The sequence below is a fragment of the Catharus ustulatus genome, chromosome 23, assembly GCF_009819885.2.
Source record: "Catharus ustulatus isolate bCatUst1 chromosome 23, bCatUst1.pri.v2, whole genome shotgun sequence".
In the NCBI taxonomy this organism is placed as follows: Eukaryota; Metazoa; Chordata; class Aves; order Passeriformes; family Turdidae; genus Catharus; species Catharus ustulatus.
In genome coordinates this window covers 2180955-2203598 of record NC_046243.1, presented here as the reverse complement: position 1 = coordinate 2203598, position 22644 = coordinate 2180955, and the positions used below count along the sequence as shown (strand labels likewise).

Sequence of the window (22644 nt, the reverse complement as noted above, 5' to 3'; positions counted from 1 at the left end):
TCGCCCAGGACGCAGCGGCAGCACCTGGCTGGACCGGTCCGGCGGGCACCGGGTTGACGCAGCGCCAGCAGCCCCGAGTCCTTCCCGAACGCCGCTTCCCGCCGCCCCCGCGCTCCTGCCTCGAGGGGTCCCCGCTCGGCCCGGGGGTCCCCGCGCCCCCGGCCCTGCCCAGGGGCGGGGCCCGGCCCCACCTGGCCGCGCCCACTGACGTCACCCAGGTGGTCCCCTCGTGGTCGCGCCCTCGCTCCGCCGCCGCCGCGCCCCGCGCGCCCCGCCCCGCTGTCCAATCACCTGCGGGCGGGGGGCGGGGCGGCCGCGCCCCCGCCAATGGGGAGCGGATAAACACGTCCGGCGGGGGCGGGGCCCGGCGGGACCGGGGGTTGATGGGCGTGCGGAGCATCCAATAGGAGTGGAGCGGCGCGGGGGCGGGGCCTGGGGAGGGCGGGGCGGCGCGCGGGGCGCTGCTCGCCTTTTGTTCGGGCAGGAGCGGGCGGGCGGCGGAGAGCGACGGTGAGCGGGGCCGGGGCACCGGGCGGGGAGGGACGGTGAGTGGGGCCGGGACACCGGGCACGGGGAGCGGTGGTGAGCGGGACTGGTGCACTGGGAGCGACGGTGAGAGGAGCGGGGCGGGGCACCGGGCAGGGGGAGCGACGGTGAGTGGAGCCGAGTCAGCGAACATCGGGCATGGGGGAGAGACGGTGAGCGGCGGTAGGCCGGTGGAACCGGGCAGGGATCGCTTCGGTGAGCGGGGACGGGTCCGGAGCACTGGGCTGGCGGAGATCACGGCGGGGAGCGGTCCGGTGAGCAGAGTTGGGGCGGCCGGAACGGGGCCAGGGCCGTGGCCGTCGGTCGTTCCGGGTTGGGCTGCACCGGGGACTCCGCCGTGCGGGGCTGGGGAGCGGCCGTGCTTGGGGCGGGGAGGACCTGAGTGTCCGGGCCGGGCAGCACCGGGCGTCCCGGCTCGGCCCCGCTGCCGCCGTCTGGGGCAGGGCTCCCCGTGTGCTGCCCGTGATCTCGGCCGGTCCTGCGCGGAACCAGTTGGGCGGGTCCCCGGGGCTTCCCCCATGGGCAGCCGGGCTGCGGCGGCCCCTTCCCGGTGTTGCGGGAGGCAGTTTGGGAGTCGCGGCTCCGCGCTCCTGTGCGAGGCGGCGGCTCCGTCCCCGGCCCCGCCCGGAGCTGCTGCTGGGCGGGCGAGGCCCTGGCACGGCGCTCGCCCGGTGCTGTGGGGCTCTTACGCAAACTGGGCTGCTCCGTGCCCAGAGTCACACCTGGGGACACCGCGTGCTGCTCTCGAGGCCACCTCGGATCGCCTCGACATCGCTGTCCTTACCCGCGGGGTTGGGGCTACCCATCGCCCACCGCTGGGTATGTGGGGTCTGGGGGCTGAGAAGGATGAGAGGGATGCGGGTGACCTGACATCACCCAGACCCGCGGGTTCGGGGTGCTGGGCACAGTGGGGACAGCTGAGCCCCTGACAGTGGACATCCGCACCGGGGAACGGCGGGGGGAGCGAAACTTGGCTGTTTGTCTGATGTTTGGAGAGGAGAGAGCGCTCTAATTGCGTTAGCTGAGTGATTAGCTTAATTAATCAGGTTTACAGCACAGATGAAAGGATAATGCTGAAATGTTGCTGGGAGTTGCCGGGCGAAGGCAAACGTGGGCTGTCATACGAGCAACGCGGGGAGACGTGTGCTGGGAGAGGAGCGTGAATGCTCGGGAGCTGCTGGGTACGGGACAGGGTGCCCTGGGCCACTGTTGTGCCTGCACGGGAGTGGGGGCATCAGCCTGCACCCTTTCTGGCCAGGCTGGGAGTCTTTGCAGCCCTGGCCTCCCCGTAACGCTGTTGGGGTGCCTGGGTGAGTCCCATGTCTGGTTTGATGTTCCCTTGTCAGCTTCCCCATCCCAGAAGGGTGCTGGGGGCGCCCCGTGACACAGCCCCCTCTGTCTCTTCACCTGCTCCAGCCCACGTCGTGCTGGTTTTGGCGCTGGTGCCAGCCCCGAGCAGCTCGCGGGTCTGGTGTCCGTCTGCCATCGGCTGGTGGGGAGCCGGGGGCGAGCGTCTCGCTGCCAGCTGCCGCGGGGGATGGGGCTGGAGCGGTGCCGGGGGCGTTGCTCCGGGCTGTCAGCCGCAGCCAGGGCAGGTGCAGTGTCCGCGGGGGCCGCTCCGGGCTCCGCTCTCGGAGTGTCCGGCCCAGCCGGAAGCAGGGATGAGAAAATTATAGGGGTCCATTTCTGTGTCCTTGTCGGTGTCGGAGCTGGCAGGAGGGGTGTAGGGCACCCACTGGAACTGTGTTTGCACGTCTGAACCCTGCGATTGCTCATTGTTTTGGAGGATTTCCACGGAGTGTCATGAAAAACCCATTTTACTGCTAATTTGGCTTGAACAAGTTGGCCATCAGGACGGGGACGCCCCGAGCTCCTGGCAGCGTGGCTGAGGATCGTGCTCCCTCCTCGCACTGTGGCTGCTGTGCGGGAGCAGGGACAGCCGTGGGTCCCCAGGGCTCAGGGCGCTGGGGGAAGGTGGGGCGGCCGTGCGGGGCCCTCCCTCAGACAATGGCGTTCCAGTCTATTGTCTGGGCGATGTGCCGTGTCCTTGCCGGCTCCAGGAAGCGCGTTCATCCCTCGGGGGGGGCTGGGGGGGGGACAAACCGGGCTGCTGGGAGGGGTCTCCTGGGGCTGGGGATGCGAGTAGTTTGTGCACCGTGCCCTGAGCCTCCGCGGCAGCGCGGGTGAATCGTGGCCGGGCTGCAGCCGGGGACCTTGGGGAATGTCCCCTCTGCTCCTGGTGCCGTGTCTCAGTGTAACATTCGGCGCTGCCCTAATCCTATTAACTCACCCCTTTGTTTCCCCCACCTGAAAGCCTTGCTCAGCCCTCGCAGCCGGGCAGGCACTGCGGTACAGCTGCTCGGCTTCTGCAGCTCAGCCCGTTCTTGGGAGGACGGCTTCCCTTCAAGACTGTGGTTTGGTGTGGGAGCGCTTGATGGGATTTGGCTTTTTATCGCACTTCCAGATCTCCGGGATTTAAGACGGCGCTTTTGCCGGGCGCGCTGCCGCCCGCAGATGGCAGAGCCTGGGAGCGAAGCTGCCCTTGGCCCCGCTCCGCAGGCTGGGGGAGCAGAGCCTCTGCACAGAGAACTTGCAGAACTTTAATTGCAGCATCTGTACCGACGCTTGTGCTGGTTTTGAAGGTTTAAATTAGGCAGGGTTCTAATTAAGAGAAGTTAAAAAGAAACGTAGTGCCTATTAACTCTGAGCCTACCTCGGAGTTCAGCTGGTGCTTCCCCACCTAGACAGGGTGTGTGGGCACCCAGCATCACCCAGGGCTGGGGGTAGGTGGTCTCAGCCCCGTGGGGTGGCCCGGATCGGTGTGTGAATGGAAACGGCTGGGGATGGCAGCTCGGGAGGACACCAGGGCTGCATTGGTGCCTTGAATCGTGTTCTCTGCTCTGGGAGGGTTGGTTTTGCCCCTCTTTGCTCATGGACATGCTTGACAAAGTGGTGGACAAGAGGGTTTGAAGGTACCCCCCCTCCAGAAAGGCTTAAAACTTGACCTCAAGCACCATGTCTGTGCTTAAACAGGGCTGGCTTTGCAGCCACACCCGGTTTGTCGATGGCTGCGAGGGTGGGGGGAGGTGAAGATGTTTCTATTTAAGCAGAGGTTTGAAATACCCTTCTAAATCCACCATCCCCGATGGGTTCTGCTGCGGCTGCTGACGGGCCTGGAGGCATCCTGGCACGCCTTGGGCTCTGGGCTCGGGAATCGCTTTGGAAGCAGGGCAGGAGCTTCGTGCCGCGGCTGCCGGGGCTTGTCGGGCAGCCCGCGACATCTGCGCTGTTCCCAGCGATGCTCGGCCTCCTTCCCAGAGCCGGGGTGGAGGCGGAATGCTCGGTGTTTTCCCAATATCCCACGCCTGGCTGATCACACCTGGGAGGTACCCCCGCCTGGAACGCGGTGCCGTGCCCTCCAAGGGGGTGCCCCGGTACTGGAGGGGGGCACAGACCCCCGTGGGGTCCCGTGTGGTTTTTGGGGAGAGGTGGCTGGATGAAAAGCGTGTTCCTCCGTGTGGGGGGAGAGACCTTTGGCTGCTGGCAGAGCCTGCCGTAATCGCGGTGACGCGCGGGCAGAGCCCTGGTGACAAATCATTAACTTGCTCCGACAGGCCGGGTGCTGACGGCTGTTGGTGATAATTTCTTGTGAAGCGTCTGAACTTTGCAGCTGTAATGCAACTGGATGGAGAAATTAAGCCGGGGCTCAGCACCTCTGTGCTGTCCTTGCTGCCCCAGCTCCTCTGGCAGGGCCGGGTGACAATCCCTGTGTCCTGGACACCATGGCTAGAGCTGGGAACAGCCAGCAAGGTCCAGAGCCTGAAATTACAATGTTCTTAAAGAACAGCTTGTTCTTTGTGCTCATTGAAACAAAATAATGATTTTTTTTTTTATCCACATGGAGTAATATCACCATGCCAGTTCTCCTTTCCATGGACAAGTGGCAAATTCCCATCTTTCCCAGACATGATTCCAATGAGATCAGCAAATTATGAGGAGGAGATGAGCCAATGTGGGTCCTCCTGATCCTGGTGCTGCTGCAGGTGGAGGTGTCTGTGCCAGCAACTAGAGGTGTGGGGAGGGGGATGCACTGCCAGAGACCCCCACAGTGGGTCTTGGGCAGGTGAATGTCCCTGGGAGAGCCTTTCCTGGGCTGAGGGTCCTGCTGAGGGCCAGCCCTGGCACAGGAGCAGAGCAGGGGTGGGTGTCATGCTCATTGCTGTGCGTGTGCTTGCAGCGGGAGAGCACTTGATGGATAATGCTGTGTCTGTTTGTGATGTGAAGTGCCAAAACATCACAGCCTGGGCCTGGCATGTGCTGGAGCTGTCAGGAGCTGTTAATTCAGGTGCAGGCGAGGCGTTTCGGGGACATGGTCTGGGTTGATGGAGAGCATGAGCTGAGTGCAGCAGGTCGTGGCAGAGTTCTGGGGCTGCTCTGCTGCCAGGGTCTGGTGTTCAGGGGGATGCAGCACCCCCAGCAAGAGGGGCCAGAGCTTCACATGAAGCATTCAGCAGCTGAAATGTAACAACATCATGGTAGCTGAAATATAAAAAAGGTTTAGAGCCCCCTCCAGTGAAAGAGCCCAGATCTGAAGCTCCTGCACCCCGCTGCCTTTCCTGAGTGCCCTGAAGTTGTCAGAGCTGGGACAGCCAGGAGCCATTCTGGACCTGGCTACATCCATACACAAAGGCCATGGGCTCTTTTGTGTGCAAGGCCAGGCCACTGGTTTTGCTTGCTCTAACGAGAGGCTGATCCCCTGCCGCTGTCTCCTCCTCATTAAACTTCAAGCTGCTCTCGTTCTCCTTTGAATTCTTCCACTCATCTTCCCTGTAAAGCCCCATTGAAAGGGCTCCTGGTGCTGGGATCTGACTCAAACGCTTCCCATTGATGCTGGTGAGGTCTTGACAAGCTCCTTTCTCTGCCTGCTCCCGCTGCGTGTTCCTGAGGATCCTCTTCAAATCCACTGAAGCTTTTGTACAGTGACTGCGGGGCCTTCGTTAGCGGCTGCCCCAGCCCGTGAGCCCTTGGTGTCACTTCAGAGCACCTTTGGGCAGGGGTGTGGGTGTTGGGGGACTTGGAGGTGCAGCTCTCCAAGGTGTCTCTGGGTGCCCTTGTCTGTGAGAAGACTCTGCTGTGTCTGCTGGGGCCGGGGCAGTTGCTAATCCCCGGCTGCTCCGGGAAGGGGGGGACCGGAGATGGCTTCTGTGTAGCGTAAGTGCTTCTAAAATAGAGTCTTTTCTTGTGCTGCATTTATTGAATTGCCTTAACTGCCTCTTCCCTTTCCTTAAAAGCCTCTGTGACTGTAATTGCAGCCACTCGCACGCTCCCACCCCTGAGCTCAGCCCCTCACATGCTGTGGCTGCAGAAGGGGCCCTCCCAGCACTGCTGCCCTCCACTCCTGGAGGATGTGAGCGAGGATGAGGCTCTGGGGGGCTCGGGCAACCCCCTGCTGGCACCCACACTGCTCCATGCTGGGGTGAGGGCAGGCTGGACCTGCATGTGATGAGCTCAGGCTGCCCCTCACACCCACTGACCCTGAGACCAGTGCCTGACCTGGTGCAGCCCCTGGGGCTTGGGAGGGTGCCCTGTGTCCCCCACCTGCTCTCGTTGGGGTGACCACGGCTGCTGCTCCCCAAGAAGCCCCTGAGCAATAGATATTTCTGCATGAAGCAACACTCCCTGCCTTCCTGCTGCTGTTGTGGGCAGCTCAGCCCTGTCTGCCGGCTGTGTCCTGCCTGGTGAGGCTGAAGGCTTCACAGCAGCTGGTGAGAAGGGCTAGTCAGGCCTGGGGCTGCGTGTTTGCCAGAGACTTCCTCTGCAGACGGTGTCCCGGGGGGCCAGTGCTGCTTGGACGCTGATCAAATGGCTCCGGGGGCGGATGAGCTGCTGGCCAGTGCCCGACAGCCCGCGGGAGCTTCCTCTGCCTTCCTGGCTGAGGGAAGTGGTGGGAGAGGGATTAACCTTTTCCTGGCACTGCCCTGCTTGCTGACTGAAGACCCTGCCTGTCCTGTTCTCCATGTCTGAAGCCACTCAGGTGTCTTGGCCCCTTCCCCACTGTGGTGCTGGAGCAGGCTGGGGGTTCTCCCCAAACCTGCAGTCCCTCACATCTGCCTCATTGTTTCCTGGGGGACTTGTCACTGTTCCCAGGAGCAAGTCCTGTTTCCCTAGGGTCCTAGGCTTGTGGGAGTGGGGCTTGGTTTGTGGCCTGGTGGCAGTGCTCTGCCCTCACTGCTCTCCCCTTCCAGCCTGCTCTGGGGGGAGGTAAGGGCTGGGCTCTGCAGCACCATCCTGCCCACAGGGCACCCAGACATGCCCCCTGCTCAGGGCTGATCCTTCAGTGTGGGTATTTTCACACGTGCCCCAAATAACACCCTGCTTCTCCCTCCTGCATGAGGGTCCTTCCCTGCTACGGCACTTCCCTGGAAACATTGCCAGGAAATGGCTCCAGGTGAGGTGAGCCCAGGTGTAACCAGCACCCTGGTGCCCCATTCCTGCTGATCTGCTGAGGAGCAGAGAGGACACCTGAGGACAGAGCCAAGCTGTGGAGGATGGGGGAGAAGCTTTTGTCAGTGTCTGCCCCTCACTGAGTGATGAGCAGGGCACGCTTGACACCGAGTTCAGAAAATGTCACTGCTCACCGTAGGCGCGTCTGACATTTGCTCCGCTGGCTCTGTCACCTCGGGTGCTGTTGGCCTCGCTGGTCCCTGTGGTGATGAGCAAATGCTGTTAGGGGGATGCTCAGGGGAAGGAGGGGTGCCTGTGTCTCTTCTGTGGGGCTCCTGGCTCGATCACCAGAGCTGGTGTCTGAGCTCAAGGAGCTGTGCTGGCTTTTGATGTCCCTGGGTGCCGCGGTGCAGACGGAAGGGGTGGCTCATGCATAATGCAGGGCTCTGTACGGTGTCTGAGCCCAGCTCCTCGAGGTTTGGAAAATTAAATGCCTGTCTGATGCCTGTAAATTGTGAAGCGGATGTCACTGCTCAACCATGGTGCAGCAGCATCAGCCCCTGCCAGATCTGCCTTGCTGCTGCCTGGGGTCCCTGATCCTTTCTGCCTTTAGCTCTGCTCTCCCCTGCCCACCTTGTCCAGGGCAGCTTCCCATGGTCTGCAGGTGGGCTGGGTGCTCACCATACTGGTGTGCCCTGCCAGTGCCACAGAGCGCTCTCCCACTCCCACACGTTGTAAGGCATGACTATTACTTCTCTTGAATTTCCCAACACAATTTGGAGACTCTGCCACCATGGCCAGGATGACCCAGCTGAAGGATTCCAAATACCGCTGCAGCAGCGCACCGCGGCACTCCCGGCTCCTCACCGGGGCCCTCCCGGCCCATCCCTGCTGCGACGCAGGGCGGGGAGCAGATCTGTCCCTGTGTCACGCACTGTCCTGCCCCGCTGATCACACATCCAGCTCCTACTGCGTGGGAAGGCTCTGCCTCCACCGCCCTCCATTAGCGGGTCCCTCCATTGCCTGACCACCGTGCATTATGCACAGCCCATTATAGCTGCTCTGAGTCTGCCAATGCTGCCTGACAGCTCAAAAAATATCGGATTGGCAGGAACAGCGCCCGGCCGCGGCTCCGGGAAGGCGGCTGGGGCTGGGGCTGTGCGAGGGGGGTTGCAGGATGCTCCCAGCCGGGGCGGGGGGGGACAAACGTGGCGAGCTCCTGTTTCCTATCTGGCTGCGAACGAGGGTTTGGGATTCCTCCCTGTGCAGCTGGCGAGGGCTCGGCCGCTCCTTGGGAACAGCCGGCAGCGCTGGGACGAGCCGAGCCAAGCCCGTGCGCGCCGGGACGCCCCACGGAGCCGCGTCCTCGGCCACCACCCGACGCCCTGAGTCAGCCGCCGGCCTGGCGGGGGGCTCAGCTCCGTCTCCTCGCTGCCCCAGGAGGGTGCTGGGGCTCGAAGCTGCTACCCCAGCCAGGCTGGTCCCTGCGGGTCGCTGCGCTGTGCTGGCGGCTGGAGCGGAGCCAAGGGAGCGCGGCCGGCCCGGTCCAGCCCGGCGCAGGAATCGGGGCCGGGGCAGGTGGTAATTAGCTGTTTGCAAGTGGGTGCTGCTGCGCCCAGGTATGCCGGGCGGCAGCTGCTCCCTTCGCTGCTTATCGCCTCTGAAACTCTGACTCATTCCACTCCTGCGCTGGGAAGGGATAGGAATCCTGGGTGATGGGTCAGCGGAGGGCTGGGCGGGTGCTGTCTCCATCCCTCCCTCCTTCCCTCCCTGCCTCCAGCCCTCCCTCCATCCCTCCTGGCCGTGCCGGGGGCCTGGATGCAGGGCTGGTGACTCACAGCCCTGAGTGAGCTCAGGCATTAATCCATGAGCCATCCTCCCTCCCCTTGTATTCCCAAATTAAAGACAAGGAAATCCCAGCCCCGCTCCCAGCAGCCTTGGCTGGTTTGTCCTGAGTGTTGGGATGTGCCGGGCTGCCCTGTCCCGGCACTGAGTGGGGAGTTCCCAGCCCCGGACCACACCGTGGGCGCCTGTGGTGCTGAGCACCCATGGGAGAGCTGCGCCGGTGGCTTTGCCTGCTTATTTTTAGGAGTTGTCCCAGGAAGCTTCTAAAAAAGGTTCATTTTATGCTTGGAGCTCCAGCCATATGGAGCTCCTGGCATGTCCCCAGCCCTTTGCAGGTCCTGTCTGTGGAAAGGGGTCTTTAAAAAGCTCATGGGCAGCTGGGGGAGCCTGGAGCTTGTGGCGTCCCAGTGTGCCGGGCGGAGCCTGCCCACACCTTGGCCGTGGCGGTGGTGAGACACGGTGTTGTGAGGCACGGCGCTGAGACGCAGCCGCGCTTCATGTCTGAACACGAGCAGCAAAGTGCTGAGCTTTGGGTTCGTCATCCCGGTGCCGCCTTTCATCTCCGGTGGGGGAGGAGGGCAGATAGGGATCGGCTCCATCTGCTCGTGAGCTGCGCAGGGGCCGGCTGCTGCACTGGGGGCTGCCGTGCCATCGAGGGCAGGAGGGTCCTGCGGCAACCTGGGCTCTCCCAGAGGTGTAACCTGTCCCCTCCCCACCCCGCAGAGCAGCCATGGAGGTGATGAACATGATGGAGCAGCCGATCAAGGTGACGGAGTGGCAGCAGACCTACACCTACGACTCCGGAATCCACTCCGGCGTCAACACACAGGTGCCCTCTGTCAGCAGCAAGTGCCTCGGGGATGATGACGAGGTGTATGGGAAGCAGTACACCATCAAGAAGACAACCACCACGAGTTACTGCCAGGGAGGGAACCAGGGCCAGAGCCAAGCGCAAGGTAAGGGGCTGTGGGGCTCCGCACATCCGCAGGCTCAGCTGCTCAGCTCCTGCCTTCCTCTTCCTCCCCCGCAGCCATGCTGCTTCTGGGAACTCCTCCATGCTGGCTTCCACACCCCAGGAGTTGTTGCTGCTTAAAATATGCTCCCTCCCGTCCTCCTTCCCAGCACTGAGAGCCTCTTTTTGCGGGGGCGGCTCATGGTCAGCCCGCGCTAGTGCTGAGCTGCGCACACATCTGAGCGTGCCAGCGGGTTGGCTTGAGATGGGAACAGCTGATCCCAGCCCACGGATCTGCCACCTGCTCTACTGCCTGTCTGCCAGCTGGGAAACCTGTCCCAGTGTGGCTGCCAGAGCTGCCAGTGTGTGCCATAACACCGCACCACTGCCACGGCTTCTCCTGCTGAAGCGAGGATGACACGGAGCCACAGCCTGGAGTGAAGGAGATGCTTCCCCCAGCTTTATCCCCTCAAAGGGGGCTGGTTTGCTCTGCTAGCCTCTCTAGTTCCCTGGAAGGTTTATTTGCCAGCTCCTGCGGAGATCAGAGACTCCCATGGGATGCTGTGTGGTCCTTGTGCTGCAGAGGTGGGGACCATGAGTGGCTACCACAGTATCACACCTCAGCATCCTTGATCAGGAAGGCCTCAATGCTCTCCTTTTTTCCAGTGCCAGCTGGTCCTAAGTTGCAAATATCCTTAATTTTTTAATTAATGGGCCTTGTGTGACAACTGCCCCGTCATGCTGCCTAATTGAGTGTTGTCTTATCTCTGTGCTGCCGGATCTGTTTACGCTTTGAAGCTCCAGCTCTGTGCAGAGTGTGCTGGGACTGCTGACGTGGCCGGTGTCACTGCGCTAAGCTCTTGCTCATCTCGTTGGGATTGGGAAGCAGGGCTGGGAGTGCTCCTTGCAGAGAGCCTTACACTGCCTCCCTGTCCACCCCTGCAGCGGACATGGAGGCTCAGCTGGCCATGACCCGTGCCCAGCGTGTCCGGGCCGCCATGTACCCCGAGACGGTGGAGGACCGCTCGCTTCTCATCACCACCCAGCTGGAGGGGCAGCAGACCAACGTGCAGCGCCTGGCAGAGCCCTCCCAGATGCTGAAGTCTGCCATTGTGCACCTTATCAACTACCAGGATGACGCTGAGCTGGCCACACGTGCCATCCCAGAGCTCACCAAGCTGCTCAACGATGAGGACCCGGTAAGGAGCAATGTTTGCTGTATGTGCTTTCAGCTGCTGCACAGATGGGCTCCTATTCCTGTGGGGCTCTGTGGCCATGTCTGTCTCCTTCCTCTTGGCCAAACTCCTGGTTGCCTCCACCTGCAGCAGGACTGAGCCCACCTCTGCCCAGCCATGTCACCTCACATCCTGCCCTTGCTGTGGGACCCTTTCCCACGTGCCAACTCCTCTCCCTGCAGGTGGTTGTCAGCAAGGCAGCCATGATTGTCAACCAGCTCTCCAAGAAGGAGGCGTCGCGCCGCGCGCTGATGCAGTCGCCGCAGATCGTGGCCGCCGTGGTGCGCACCATGCAGAGCACCAGCGACCTGGACACCGCCCGCTGCACCACCAGCATCCTGCACAACCTCTCCCACCACCGTGAGGGCCTGCTCTCCATCTTCAAGTCTGGTGGCATCCCGGCCCTCGTCAGGATGCTGAGGTACACGGTGGTGGTGGGGAATCCACGGGGGATGGCAGGGCCTGGCAGCTCCTCCTGGGCTGGGGACAGAGGAAGGAAAACTTTTCCATTCCCATGAGACAAGCAGTTTTATTTTTCGATTTGTTTTCTTCGCTGTGGGTCTGTGGAGAAGGTCCTTCCTCCTGCTGAACAAAATAAGCGAGTGGGAAACTGTGAAGCTGTGAAAACCCCTGGGATTTGGAGCCTGAATGTGGGCAGGAGGAGGGGAGTGGCTGCCTCACCCACACTGCCCTGGCCACAGAGATGGGACTCAAGCTTTGAGGTGTCCCTTCCCTGGGGCCATGCTGGAGGGTGCTGCTTGGGTGCTGGGCTCAGGGCAGCCCTGGGGACTCTGCTGCAGCCTGGTGAGTGCAGTGTGGTTCCTACACTGACGTGGTGTGTGCTGCCTGCCCACAGCTCTCCTGTTGAGTCTGTTCTCTTCTACGCCATCACCACCCTGCACAACCTGCTGCTGTACCAGGAGGGGGCCAAGATGGCCGTGCGCTTGGCCGACGGGCTGCAGAAGATGGTTCCTCTGCTCAACAAGAACAACCCCAAGTTCCTGGCCATCACCACTGACTGCCTCCAGCTTCTGGCCTATGGGAACCAGGAGAGCAAGGTGGGTTTGGGATCCCAGGCTGACAGTCGTGGGGAAGGCAGGAGGGGAGTGGGTGCCCAACTTTGCACGTCACAGATGTGCAGGAGGCAGTAGTGGAGACCCCTCCATCTCGTACATCCCTAGTGATGTGACTGGAGCATTCCTGCATGCCTGGCTTGTATCCTGGCATGTGCTGGGGAATCTGGAGAGGGGTTCCCAGCAGCCCAGGACTGCCACACCCCAGCCCTCCTTTCTTGATACCCCATCCCTGGAAGTTCAAGATCAGATTGGACAGGGCTTGGAGTTGCTTTGTCTGGTAGAATGTGCTGCTGCCTGTGGTGGAGAGTGGAACTGGATCATCTTTAAGGTCCCTTTCAACCCAAACCATTCTGGGACTCTCTTGCAGCTGATTATTTTGGCCAACGGAGGACCCCAGGCCCTGGTGCAGATCATGCGCAGCTACAACTATGAGAAGCTGCTGTGGACCACGAGCCGTGTGCTCAAGGTGCTGTCGGTGTGTCCTAGCAACAAACCTGCCATCGTTGAGGCTGGTAAGAGAGGCTGGGGCACAGCCACAGGAGGAGGAGGATGAATGCTGGTGTCAGGGTGATGTGGCTGAGGATGTGTCCTCCCACATGTCTGTGGGAAGCTGCTTGTGCTGGCCTGGATTCTGCCCTGGAGGCTACTTGGGCATGTTCCTGGCACTGTGTGTGGGCAGGATCCGTCCTGGCTGTCTGAGAGCTCTTTACACTCCACATTTGGCCTCTGCTGAGCTGTGAGGCTACTCTGTGTGCAGGAACATCTGATGATGCCCAGCCCATGCAGCCCTGCTACCGTTCACTCCTCCTGCTGGGATGGCCAGGGGTGCTCACAGCACTGTCCCCTTCCCTGCAGGTGGCATGCAGGCATTGGGCAAGCACCTGACCAGCTCCAGCCCCAGGCTGGTGCAGAACTGCCTGTGGACCCTGCGGAACCTTTCTGATGTGGCAACCAAACAGGTGAGTCTGCAGGACCCCTGGTTGTGCTTCAGTGCCACCTTTGGGAGCCATGTCCATGCTGGGTGGCTCCTGCAGGCTGAGTCCAAAGCCTCATTTCTGTTCCATGAGCTGCAGCAGTGTGTGTGCCTGGTGGGGTGAGGGGATGCCCTGCTGTGCCCAAGTTACCCTGCAGCAGGGTTTGCTCACTGCCTGTGGCCCTGCCCATGCCAGCTGGCTGCCAGTGTGTCCCCAGTGTGGGGTTGAGGCCACTGCGGTCACTCAGTGGGTGCCACCAGAGTTTGCTGTGGCTCAGGAGCCCCATCAGCCTGTCCTGGGCTGGCTGCCTGCCTGGCTCCTGGGGGAGCTGCTGGCAGAGCTGCTGCCAAGGCTGCTGTGCCCCACAGCTGGTGCAGAGGTGACCCCAGCCCTGCTCTGGGTCTGCTCTCCCAGCCCTTTGCTGCCTCCTGATGAGTTTTCCCATCTGCTGGGGCCGCTCCATGCTGATTAGCTCTGATGCAGCCTGGAAACTATTTTGGCTGTCATGGAACCATCCCTGGCTCTGATGACTGAAGGGTTGAAGGAGGACGTGGTCATGGCGCTTTAACTCCTTCCTGTCCTGCTGCTGGCTGCTGGCCAGGACTGGGGTCACTCCATCACCTTGTGGGGAGTGCTGGCAAAGGCGTCGGAAGTGTGATTCCAGCAGGACACATTAAACTCTGAGTGAAACTGCACATGTTAGAGTGGCTGGGGCTCACTGTGAAGGAGCAGCTCCAGCTGTGGGGGATGGAAAAAGAGCTGTGGGGGCATGGAAAAGGAGCTGTGTGGCAATCAGGAAGTGTGGCCCTCCCATCACTGCCTGCTGGGGGCATGTGGGACTGGATATGGGGCTGGAACTTGGGTCTGGCTGTGTGTGCTGCTCCCACCTCCCATCCCCACCCCTGCAGGAGGGCCTGGATGGTGTCCTCAAGATCCTGGTGAACCAGCTGAGCTCTGATGATGTGAACGTGCTGACCTGTGCCACTGGCACCCTCTCCAACCTGACCTGCAACAACAGCAAGAACAAGACACTGGTGACGCAGTCAAACGGGGTGGAGGCCCTGATCCACACCATCCTGCGGGCGGGGGACAAGGAGGACATCACCGAGCCGGCTGTCTGCGCCCTGCGGCACCTCACCAGCCGGCACCCCGAGGCCGAGATGGCACAGAACTCGGTGCGGCTCAACTACGGCATCCCCGCCATTGTCAAGCTCCTCAACCAGCCCAACCAGTGGCCACTGGTTAAGGTAAGGGGCCAGAGGGGTTCTGGGGATGGTGACTGGGCTGGAATGAGCTGTTCTGTGGTGGGATGGGATGGTCAGCAGCTGGTGCTGTGCACAGAGTGATGTGACTGCTGCTACCACAGCCCTGCTCCTGTTGGGTCATGTCCTTGACAGCAGCTGATAAAGGAAGTGGCTCGTGCCTGCTGCTCATTGGAGTTGAAGCTCAGCTTGGGATCCAGGGCAGGGGAAAAAGCTGAGTCAGCCTGCACCGCAGAGGGGATGGGGAGGGGTGCAGCCAGGGGGTCTCTTGGGGAGCACATGCCGTTCTCATCCACAGTTGAGACAAATTGCTCCTTCCTCCTCCTCTCCTCCAGGCTACCATAGGCCTGATCCGCAACCTGGCCCTGTGTCCTGCCAACCATGCCCCGCTGCAGGAGGCTGCTGTCATCCCCCGCCTGGTGCAGCTGCTGGTCAAGGCTCACCAGGACGCCCAGCGACACGCGGCCGCCGGCACACAGCAGCCCTACACGGTGAGTCCTCACCCCTGCTCCCTGCTCCAGCACAGCCTGGCACCCCAAACCCCTGTGCCCACACTGCAGGTGGCTGTGCCCCAGCGTGTGAGGGCCCTGGCTGAGCTCTTGTTCCCTGGCAGGATGGAGTGAAGATGGAAGAGATTGTGGAGGGTTGCACAGGGGCGCTGCACATCCTGGCCCGGGACCCCATGAACCGCATGGAGATCTTCCGCCTCAACACCATCCCTCTCTTTGTACAGGTCAGGGCTGTGGGGACGCAGGGGCTGCACTGGGCCACCTTCCTGCCCAGCCTGCACGGGGAGGGGCAGCCCTGGGCTGGTGGCCCCATGCATCAGGATGTGCCCAAAGCACAGGGGCTCCTTGCTGGCTGTTTCACACGGCTGCTGATCTGTCCTGACAGCTCCTGTACTCGCCGGTGGAGAACATCCAGCGCGTGGCAGCCGGCGTGCTGTGCGAGCTGGCCCAGGACAAGGAGGCAGCAGATGCCATCGATGCCGAGGGGGCCTCAGCTCCCCTGATGGAGCTGCTGCACTCCCGGAATGAGGGGACAGGTGAGTGCTGCCATGCTGGGGGCTGTCCTGGGGACTCTGGCACTGTCCCAGTGGGGATTTTGGGGCTCTGGTGCTGCATGGCAGCAGGAGCTGAGGCTGCTGGCCATCCCTACAGCCACCTACGCGGCCGCTGTGCTCTTCCGCATCTCGGAGGACAAGAATCCTGACTACAGGAAACGTGTCTCCGTGGAGCTCACCAACTCCCTCTTCAAGCATGACCCGGCAGCCTGGGAAGCGGTGAGTGTCCCAGACGGATCTTTTCCCTGGGGATGGCCCCATCCTGCTTCCAAAAGCTCTTGGCAGCACCTCCAGCCAGAGCTCAGACAGGAGTCGAACAGTGGGAGGTGGGAGGCAGATGGGCTGTGGCCTCAGATCCTGGGTCATGGCACCACCTGGGACAGGATTTGCCGTCACATTGTGAATATGAATCCCTTCACTTGTGCCACCTTCTTCCCTAGGCTCAGAGCATGATCCCCATCAACGAGCCCTACTCAGATGGTGAGTATGGCACCAGCCCTCCGTGCAGGGTCCCCGTGGGCTGGGTTCTGGGGGGCAGTTGCCTCATGTCACCAAACCAGGCTGGTTTTAAAACGTGTTTGAGGTGGCTGTCAGTCAAGTGCCAGCCCGGTCTGCTGGGGATTGGGGGTGCACAGTGGGATGCCCATCTCCCATGGAGCACACACAGCTGGTGTCCTTGGGCTGGGGGACAGTGGGGCCCTTTTACAGCACCACGTGTCACATGCTGCCCTGGATGGGGGGACAAGGAGGTGGCTGAGATCTGGAGAAGCCACTGGATGATGGTTGCCACATCCCTTCCCTGCAGAGCTGGACCCTGGTTACCGCCCCATGTACTCGGGTGACATCCCCCTGGACCCCATGGACATGCACATGGACATGGACGGCGACTACCCCATGGATGCCTACAGCGACGGCGTCCGAGCGCCCTTCGCTGACCACATGCTCGCCTAACCCGCCCGCAGCCCCACACCAGGTACCTGCCAGCACACTGGGGAGGGGCTCAGCCCCTGTGGCACCACGGGTGGCCAGGGGAGGCAGGGCTGGCTGATGGCACCTGGCATGCTGGGGCTCCTTGATGGGGTCCCTGGTGCTGCCATGGATCAATGTCCCCATCACGTGTCCCCAGGGGTTCTCCTCCCAAATCCCCCCTCGGTGTATGATGTGAGTTCTCTGCCACTGCAGGTGTTCTCTCCATGCAGAAGAGGGTGGCCCCAGAGCTGAGCATTCGCGAGAAGGACTTGGGAGACAGAAGTGCCTGAGAAGACAAAACTTTTCCATTCCCACGAGAGGTTTTATTTTTCGATTTGTTTTCTTCGCTGTGGGTCTGTGGAGAAGGTCCTTCCTCCTGGGACTGCTTCGAGCACCTACTGCCACATCCAGCATCCAAGATACTGTTTCTGAAGCTTTAAAACACAAACCTTGCACCGTTAGTGATCTATCATTGGCAAAATAGTCTTTTCTATGAATATATATTTCTTTTTTATTTTTAATATGGTGCCAACGGCTTTTGCCGTCTTTAAGTTTGTGCTTTCTAACTTCCCCACAATTTGTTCTGTGTGTTAGTGTTCTAGGAGAGGAATCTGACATGTAAAAACCCTTTGCTTCCTGCGAACTCCAGCTGAATCAGGCCAATCCAGAGTTTGCTGAAAGCAAAGGGTCCGTGTCCCAGGACCTTCAGGGTGTCTGAGGTTTAATTCTTTTCCCATCAGCCGCTGGGAGCTGACTTCGTGTCCCTGTCCTGCCAGTCCCCATAGAGGAGTGACTCCAGCATTAGGAACTGTGTCCTTGTACCGATCTTTGTTGCACATTTTAACCCGTTTCCCTTCTCTTTGGTGAGTGGTGTGTTTCCGTCCCCTCCTCCCTTATCTAACGCATTTTTTAAAAGAGGCTTTAGATCTGATGGTGGTTTAACACTCCGACTGGAAAGGGATGGACAGTTACTGGAGTGTGGGTCAGGAATGGAAGATTTTATTATTTCTGTAAGTTGTTTTTGTATAGACCAAAGCAAAGAATAAAATAACCCCTGCAGCCCCGTGCTGCTCTGAGCCTGTTCTTCTGTCGGCTGGGGATGATCCCTCGGGGCAGCATGTGAACCCATGGCAATCCCTCCATGGAGCAGAGGGATCTTGGGGGACTCATTCCCATACTTGGCACCTGCTTTGCCTGGCCGTGGGCCCAGGCTGCCACAGAGCATGGCTGGATACCAAGGCTCATGTGCTGTGTTTGGGACAGGAGCAGACGGGGACAAAGCAGCAGGAGCTGGTCTGGGAAGTGGGACTGGGGGGAACATCCTGCCTGAGCTCAGCGCCGTGGCCGCAGCCAACCCCGGTGCTCAGGGAAATGGATCTGCTTCCTGCCACGGCCCCTGCCAGCGCCAGCGACCAGCAAAACAGCAGCTGCTTTCCGGGCAGTCCCAGCAGAGCCCCGAGCACTTCCCCAGGGCAGTGGGGCTGGGCTGGCTCATGGGGTGAGGCTGGGGGCCAGACAGCAGACAATCAGTGACAGGCCTTGGCTCCAGCCCTGTGTGCCTGGGATGGGGTTTGGCTGTGAGGAGCCTGGACCCCACCGTGTGGCTCCCAGTCAGGCCTGCTGTGCGTTGCAGCGATGTTCCTGCTGTCCTCAAAGTGCCAGCGGGTCCAGAGATGTCCCAGAACATCTGTCCTAGGAGGGGTCGGGTCCTGGAGCCATGGGCAGGGATGTTCCCCCTGCACATGTTGGGACAGGAATGCACATCCCGGGAACCCCAGTCCCACTGCGGCAGAGCTGCCAGGGGGCATGGCCGGGATTTTGGGGGCAAGTGGAGCCAGAGGACACCTGGACCAGAGCAACCCCAGGGAGCGGCATCCCCGGGTGGGCTCCGGGAGCGGCGGGTCCCGCATCCTGGGCTGCGCTCCGCACCCGCCGGGCTGCGGCTTTCGCTGTCGGCGGGGCTGGGAGCGATGTCCGGGGGCTCCGCAGCCACCGCCGCGCCGGGAGCAGCACCCAGCGGATCCTGTGTGCGGATCTCCCTCCCCAGGACCGCCTGCTGCACCCGAACCCGGCATCTCCCGTACTCCCGGGTGCACCGAGCCCTCGGCTCCCGCGGGGTCCCACCCCAGCTCCGGGCCCGCTGTCACCGGGTGCGCTCTGCCTCCTCCTCTCACGGTGACCCCAGGCTGCCTTCGGGCACCTCAAATCCCCGGGCAGCTCCTGCGGTGTCCAGCCGGTCCCGTCCGTTCCCCTGCGGTTGTCACAGCCCTGTGAAGGACTTGCCTCGTCTGTCCCCTTCTCCCGGCGCTCGGCCGCTCCTCGGGAGGTGCCCGGGCAGGAGGTGCAGGGCGGCATCGGGCAGGGCAGGGCAGGGAGCAGCAGGCGCGAGTCTGCACAGGTACCTGGGGCTGCCTGGCCCTGCTCCTCCTGGCCCGCGTCCCCTCGGTGCTCGGGACCACCGTCCTGCTGTCGCCCAGCTCCGTGGGGCAGGTCCCCGGTCACCGGCAGCCGAATGGAGGGGGGCGGTGGGGTCCGGGGTCAGTGGGAGCAGCGGGCGATGGGAGCTGCTCTGCACGTGTCTGGACAAGGTTCCCCCGGGGAGAGCGAATGTACGTGCAGGAGCTGGGCCAAAAACAGACGCAGGGCTCTGGCAGCCCCGGCTGAGCTGACTCACCGGCCGGGCTCCCTCCCCGAGCCAGCGGCAGCGCGGCACCTCCACACGGTGGGTCCCTGTCCTTCCCTGGGGAGCAGAGGGTCTGGGGGCTTGGGCCTGGGGAGCTGTTTTATGGGAGGCACGGTGTAGGATTGGGCCCTGAGGTTTGGTGATCCCAGTGCCGTGGGGCACAGGACTGGGGAAGGCTGTGGGTGCGCTTTGGGATCTGCATGTTGCCTCGTGGTGCCCCTGTATGCCAGGGGAGAGCAGGGTGGCCTGGTCGGGGTGCTGTGCATGTGGCAGCGACCCTGAGCACATGCCAGGAGAGAGGGCAGCAGTGCCCTGGCATGAGCCTGCAGCCGGGAACGAGGGGCTGCTTGTGCCACAGCCCCACAGGGGTGGAGATGGGAGCAGGGGTGGAGATGGGAGCAGGGGTGGAGATGGGAGCAGGGGTGGAGATGCAGCACGGGCCCTGTGCAGAGGCTCCTGCCCTGCAGGGCAGAGGGGCAGCAGTGCCAGCAGTGCCAGCAGTGGTTGCAGCCCGAGCCAGAGCCATTGGAGGTGGCCAGAGAGCAGGGATATGCGGGATTTATGGCCCGTCTCATGATGTGTTTATGGTTGGGATGGGGCAGCCGCAGATGCTGCCCAGCCCTGCCCTGCACGGCACGGCACGTCTGGTCCCCGCTCTGCATCCTGGTGCCGACAGGGCGGAGGTTTACAGATGGACTTTGCTCTTCGAGGTGGAGCTCCCCGGGGCTCTCCCTGGCACTGCTGCCGTGTCTGCCCACTGCCGGGCAGCCCGACAGCTCCTTCCCTGCTCGCTCCACAGGCAGGGACCTGGTGTGGGGGCAGGAACCTGTCGGTCCTGTCCGGTCCTGTCCTGTCCGGCCCTGGCGCTGCTTTGGTGCTGAGCCCCCCCGCGTCTGCCACCGCAGAGCAGGTACGCTGACCCTTTGCCTCTGCCCCATATTCAAGGGTGGAGCTGGGCTGGAGTCTGTTCCCACAGTTTTCCTGTGCCATCGGCAGGGAGCAGGGAGAGCCCCGGCTATGCCTTCCGGCCCCCGGGCTGGCAGATGCTGCCTCGAGGGAGGTGTTTGTCCTACAGCAGGATGCTGGGGGATATGGGGGCTCGGGATGTGTCCCTGGTCCCTGGAGCATCACCTGAACAGCTCCTTTCCCCCAAACAGGGGTCGGAGAAGCGACTCTGCTGCCCGCCAGCGCCGCTCCAGGGAGCCAGGGCAGACGGTGCCTCTTCCCATGGCAGCCAGGCCCCCACGTAACGCCAGCCAAACTGGACACCCCTGTCCCACGAGAGACCCTTCCCCGCCAGAGCCCGCCCGCCTGCCAGCCCAGCCCGGACTCACCTGTCACTGCCTGTCCCCACACCAACCCAGAGTCACACAGGGGCACACACAGTGATGCCGCGACCATCACAGGTGGGTAGAGCTGAGGGTGCCAGTGGGTCCCCTGGGGGAGGGGGATGAGGGCTGGGGTCTGCTGTGGGCTGTTCCTTCATCCTGTCCCCATTCTGAGCCATTGTCCCAGCATCCTTCATCCCACGCTGCATCCCACGCCCGCCGTCCCCAGCGCCGCTCGGCCGGGCAGAGCGTGGCCAGGAGATGGCAGCAGGACCCTGCCCGCAGACAGCGGGGAGATGAGGGGGCAGCAGGACAGAGCTGGGGAAGGGTCCCTAAGTGCCACCCTGCAGGGGACTCCCCAATTCCCACACTAGTGGCTCTGGGGACAAACCCAGCCCCAAACCCCTGTGGGACAGAGCGGGCAGGGGGGTGCAGGACATACCCACCTTCCACAACTCCCTATGCCCCTCCCCACCCGTGGGCTGACACCGTGTCCCTCTGTCCCCAGAGCTGTGCAGCGAGAATGTCCCCGAGGTGGAGATCATCAGCCTGCTGGGCGAGCAGCTGCCCCGCTACACGCTGCGGGCTGACACCGTGTTCAGCTATGACCACAGTGACTGGCTGCGAGCCCCCACCGGCCCCCCGCAGCCCGTAGCCCCCCTGACCCCCCAGCAGATAGAGGAGACCCTGCAGTATTTCCGTGAGTTGGTGAGGGTGGTGGGTACAGCCCGTGTGGACGCCACGACAGCCTGGGAGCTAATCACTGCTAATGGGATTGACGGGCTGGATTTCCTCACCCAGAACATCCCCGGCTAATTCTGGGAGCGGCTTCTGCCGAGCCAAGCCGGATGCTGGGAGAGAGCCCCCAACATTTCCCGGGACCCCCTGCATGTCCCTGCTCCCCTGTGCTGTGCTGTGGCTCACAGGGGTGGGACAATGGTGGGGTTGGCAGGAGTGCCAGTGAATCCCAGGGCTGCTGCTCCCCCAGACGTGACAGCCTGGAGTGAGGCTCAGGGCCCCTGCTGCCAGAGAAGCCCCCAGAGATATGGGGTCCCCAGGGGAAGATCCCTGCAGCCCCCATGGTCAGGAAGGGGCCATGCCCGTGGTGTTGTGACGTGGCCTGTTCCTGGCATGAGGTCAGGGTTCAGCGGGGGGCACAGACGGATTATCTCCGCTTTGTTTATGCCTCTGGCCTGCGTGTGGCGGGGACAGGATTAGAGCAAGGAGCTGGGGGATGGATGTGGGGCAGTGGGAGACAGATGGGGCTGAGGCCTCCACCCACCTGCTCACAGAAGGATGGGCTGGGGGTAAATCCTCACCGTGCCTTGCCTGTGCGTGCAGCCTTTCCCTTCTGGCTGCTCCCCTCTGTGTTCAGCAGGTGGTGAGGTGCACACCCCACCATCAGCACGGCTCCCTGCACAGCACAAGGGATTGAGCCCCAAACTCTGAGCCATGGAGTAGGAAGCATGCAGCACCACAGGACCCCTGCACCCCATCCCTGCTCTCTGGGGCCAGTGATTCTCAGTCCCAGGATCTTTGACCCTGCAGGTTTCAGACACACAGGACGCCAGTGCTGGTGGCATGTGCTGGTGTGGAGGGGGCCCATGGCGTCATTCCTTCACTCAAACCTTTAAGCTGCCGTCAGAAATAGCCCCCTGTAAGCTGCTTGCGCAGGCACAGGGAACCTGCCCGGAGGAGCAAATCCTGGGACAGAGGATTAGGAAGAAGCAGCTCCTGCCTGTCCATGCTGAGATGTGTGCTTGTGTCCTTGGGGTCCCTGGAGGGTGGGTGCCCAGTTGGTGGTGTTGGCTGTGTCCCAGACCTCACCAAGGGAAACACCAGTGCCAGGAGGAGGGAGAGGCTGGGACTGAGGGCATCTGCTCCAGTCTTCACTCCAGAGGGGACTGGTGGTTAGGACAGGATGCAGTTGGGGTCAGAATCTCAGTGGATAGGAGTCAAACAGGCAAAGATGTGTGATGCTGAGGGGCAGCTTCGCCTGAATCCATTCACTGATTATTTGGGTGCCAACAAGAAAGGGCATTGGGGCAGGTGATGAGGACAGAGCACGCTGGCATTACCAGCATCACCCATGCGGCCTGTGCTACGTGCCTGCCAGCTCCTCCATAATTCAGCATGCCATGATTTATTCAGTTTTCCTGTTTCTATGCTGCTTCTGCACCAGTGTGGTTGTGGGGATGAGAGGGTGCCAGGCAGGGAGTGTGGGGCATCCTGGGTGGGGCATGGAGGCGGCCAGGCTCATGCCAGCC

At 62.1% G+C, this 22644-nt stretch overlaps 2 protein-coding genes across 3 annotated transcripts; both read left to right on the top strand.

Annotated features, from left to right (window-relative positions):
- The first annotated feature begins 446 nt into the window (after nt 1–446).
- On the top strand, nt 447–17425 carry LOC117006605 (junction plakoglobin). 2 transcript variants are annotated; one of them, XM_033079135.2, is made up of 15 exons: nt 447–510; nt 9559–9791; nt 10733–10986; nt 11205–11443; nt 11879–12080; nt 12466–12610; nt 12954–13057; nt 13981–14319; nt 14670–14825; nt 14948–15067; nt 15229–15379; nt 15495–15616; nt 15838–15877; nt 16203–16370; nt 16580–17425. In XM_033079135.2, the coding sequence occupies exons 2-14, from the start codon at nt 9566–9568 to the stop codon at nt 16346–16348; spliced, it is 2244 nt and encodes a 747-aa protein (XP_032935026.1). In that variant the 5' UTR covers nt 447–510; nt 9559–9565; the 3' UTR covers nt 16349–16370; nt 16580–17425. The 2 variants fall into 2 exon arrangements, with proteins under 2 accessions (XP_032935026.1, XP_032935028.1); XM_033079137.2 differs by lacking the exon at nt 447–510 and adding an exon at nt 512–545.
- Nucleotides 17426–19560: 2135 nt separating this feature from the next.
- On the top strand, nt 19561–21369 carry LOC117006631. Its single transcript, XM_033079174.1, has 3 exons — nt 19561–19959; nt 20207–20455; nt 20886–21369. The coding sequence occupies exons 1-3, from the start codon at nt 19611–19613 to the stop codon at nt 21191–21193; spliced, it is 906 nt and encodes a 301-aa protein (XP_032935065.1). The 5' UTR covers nt 19561–19610; the 3' UTR covers nt 21194–21369.
- The last annotated feature ends 1275 nt before the right edge of the window (nt 21370–22644 follow it).

Bases quoted from the DNA above. Each gene is read 5' to 3' on its own strand.
- LOC117006605 (XM_033079135.2), top strand. From the start codon at position 9,566: ATGGAGGTGATGAACATGATGGAGCAGCCGATCAAGGTGACGGAGTGG. The intron at 13,058-13,980 runs GTGAGTCTGCAG...CCACCCCTGCAG, and splicing joins CTGATGTGGCAACCAAACAG to GAGGGCCTGGATGGTGTCCT. The intron at 15,068-15,228 runs GTCAGGGCTGTG...CTGTCCTGACAG, and splicing joins CCATCCCTCTCTTTGTACAG to CTCCTGTACTCGCCGGTGGA.
- LOC117006631 (XM_033079174.1), top strand. From the start codon at position 19,611: ATGGCCCGTCTCATGATGTGTTTATGGTTGGGATGGGGCAGCCGCAGA. The intron at 19,960-20,206 runs GTACGCTGACCC...TCCCCCAAACAG, and splicing joins CGTCTGCCACCGCAGAGCAG to GGGTCGGAGAAGCGACTCTG. The intron at 20,456-20,885 runs GTGGGTAGAGCT...CTCTGTCCCCAG, and splicing joins TGATGCCGCGACCATCACAG to AGCTGTGCAGCGAGAATGTC.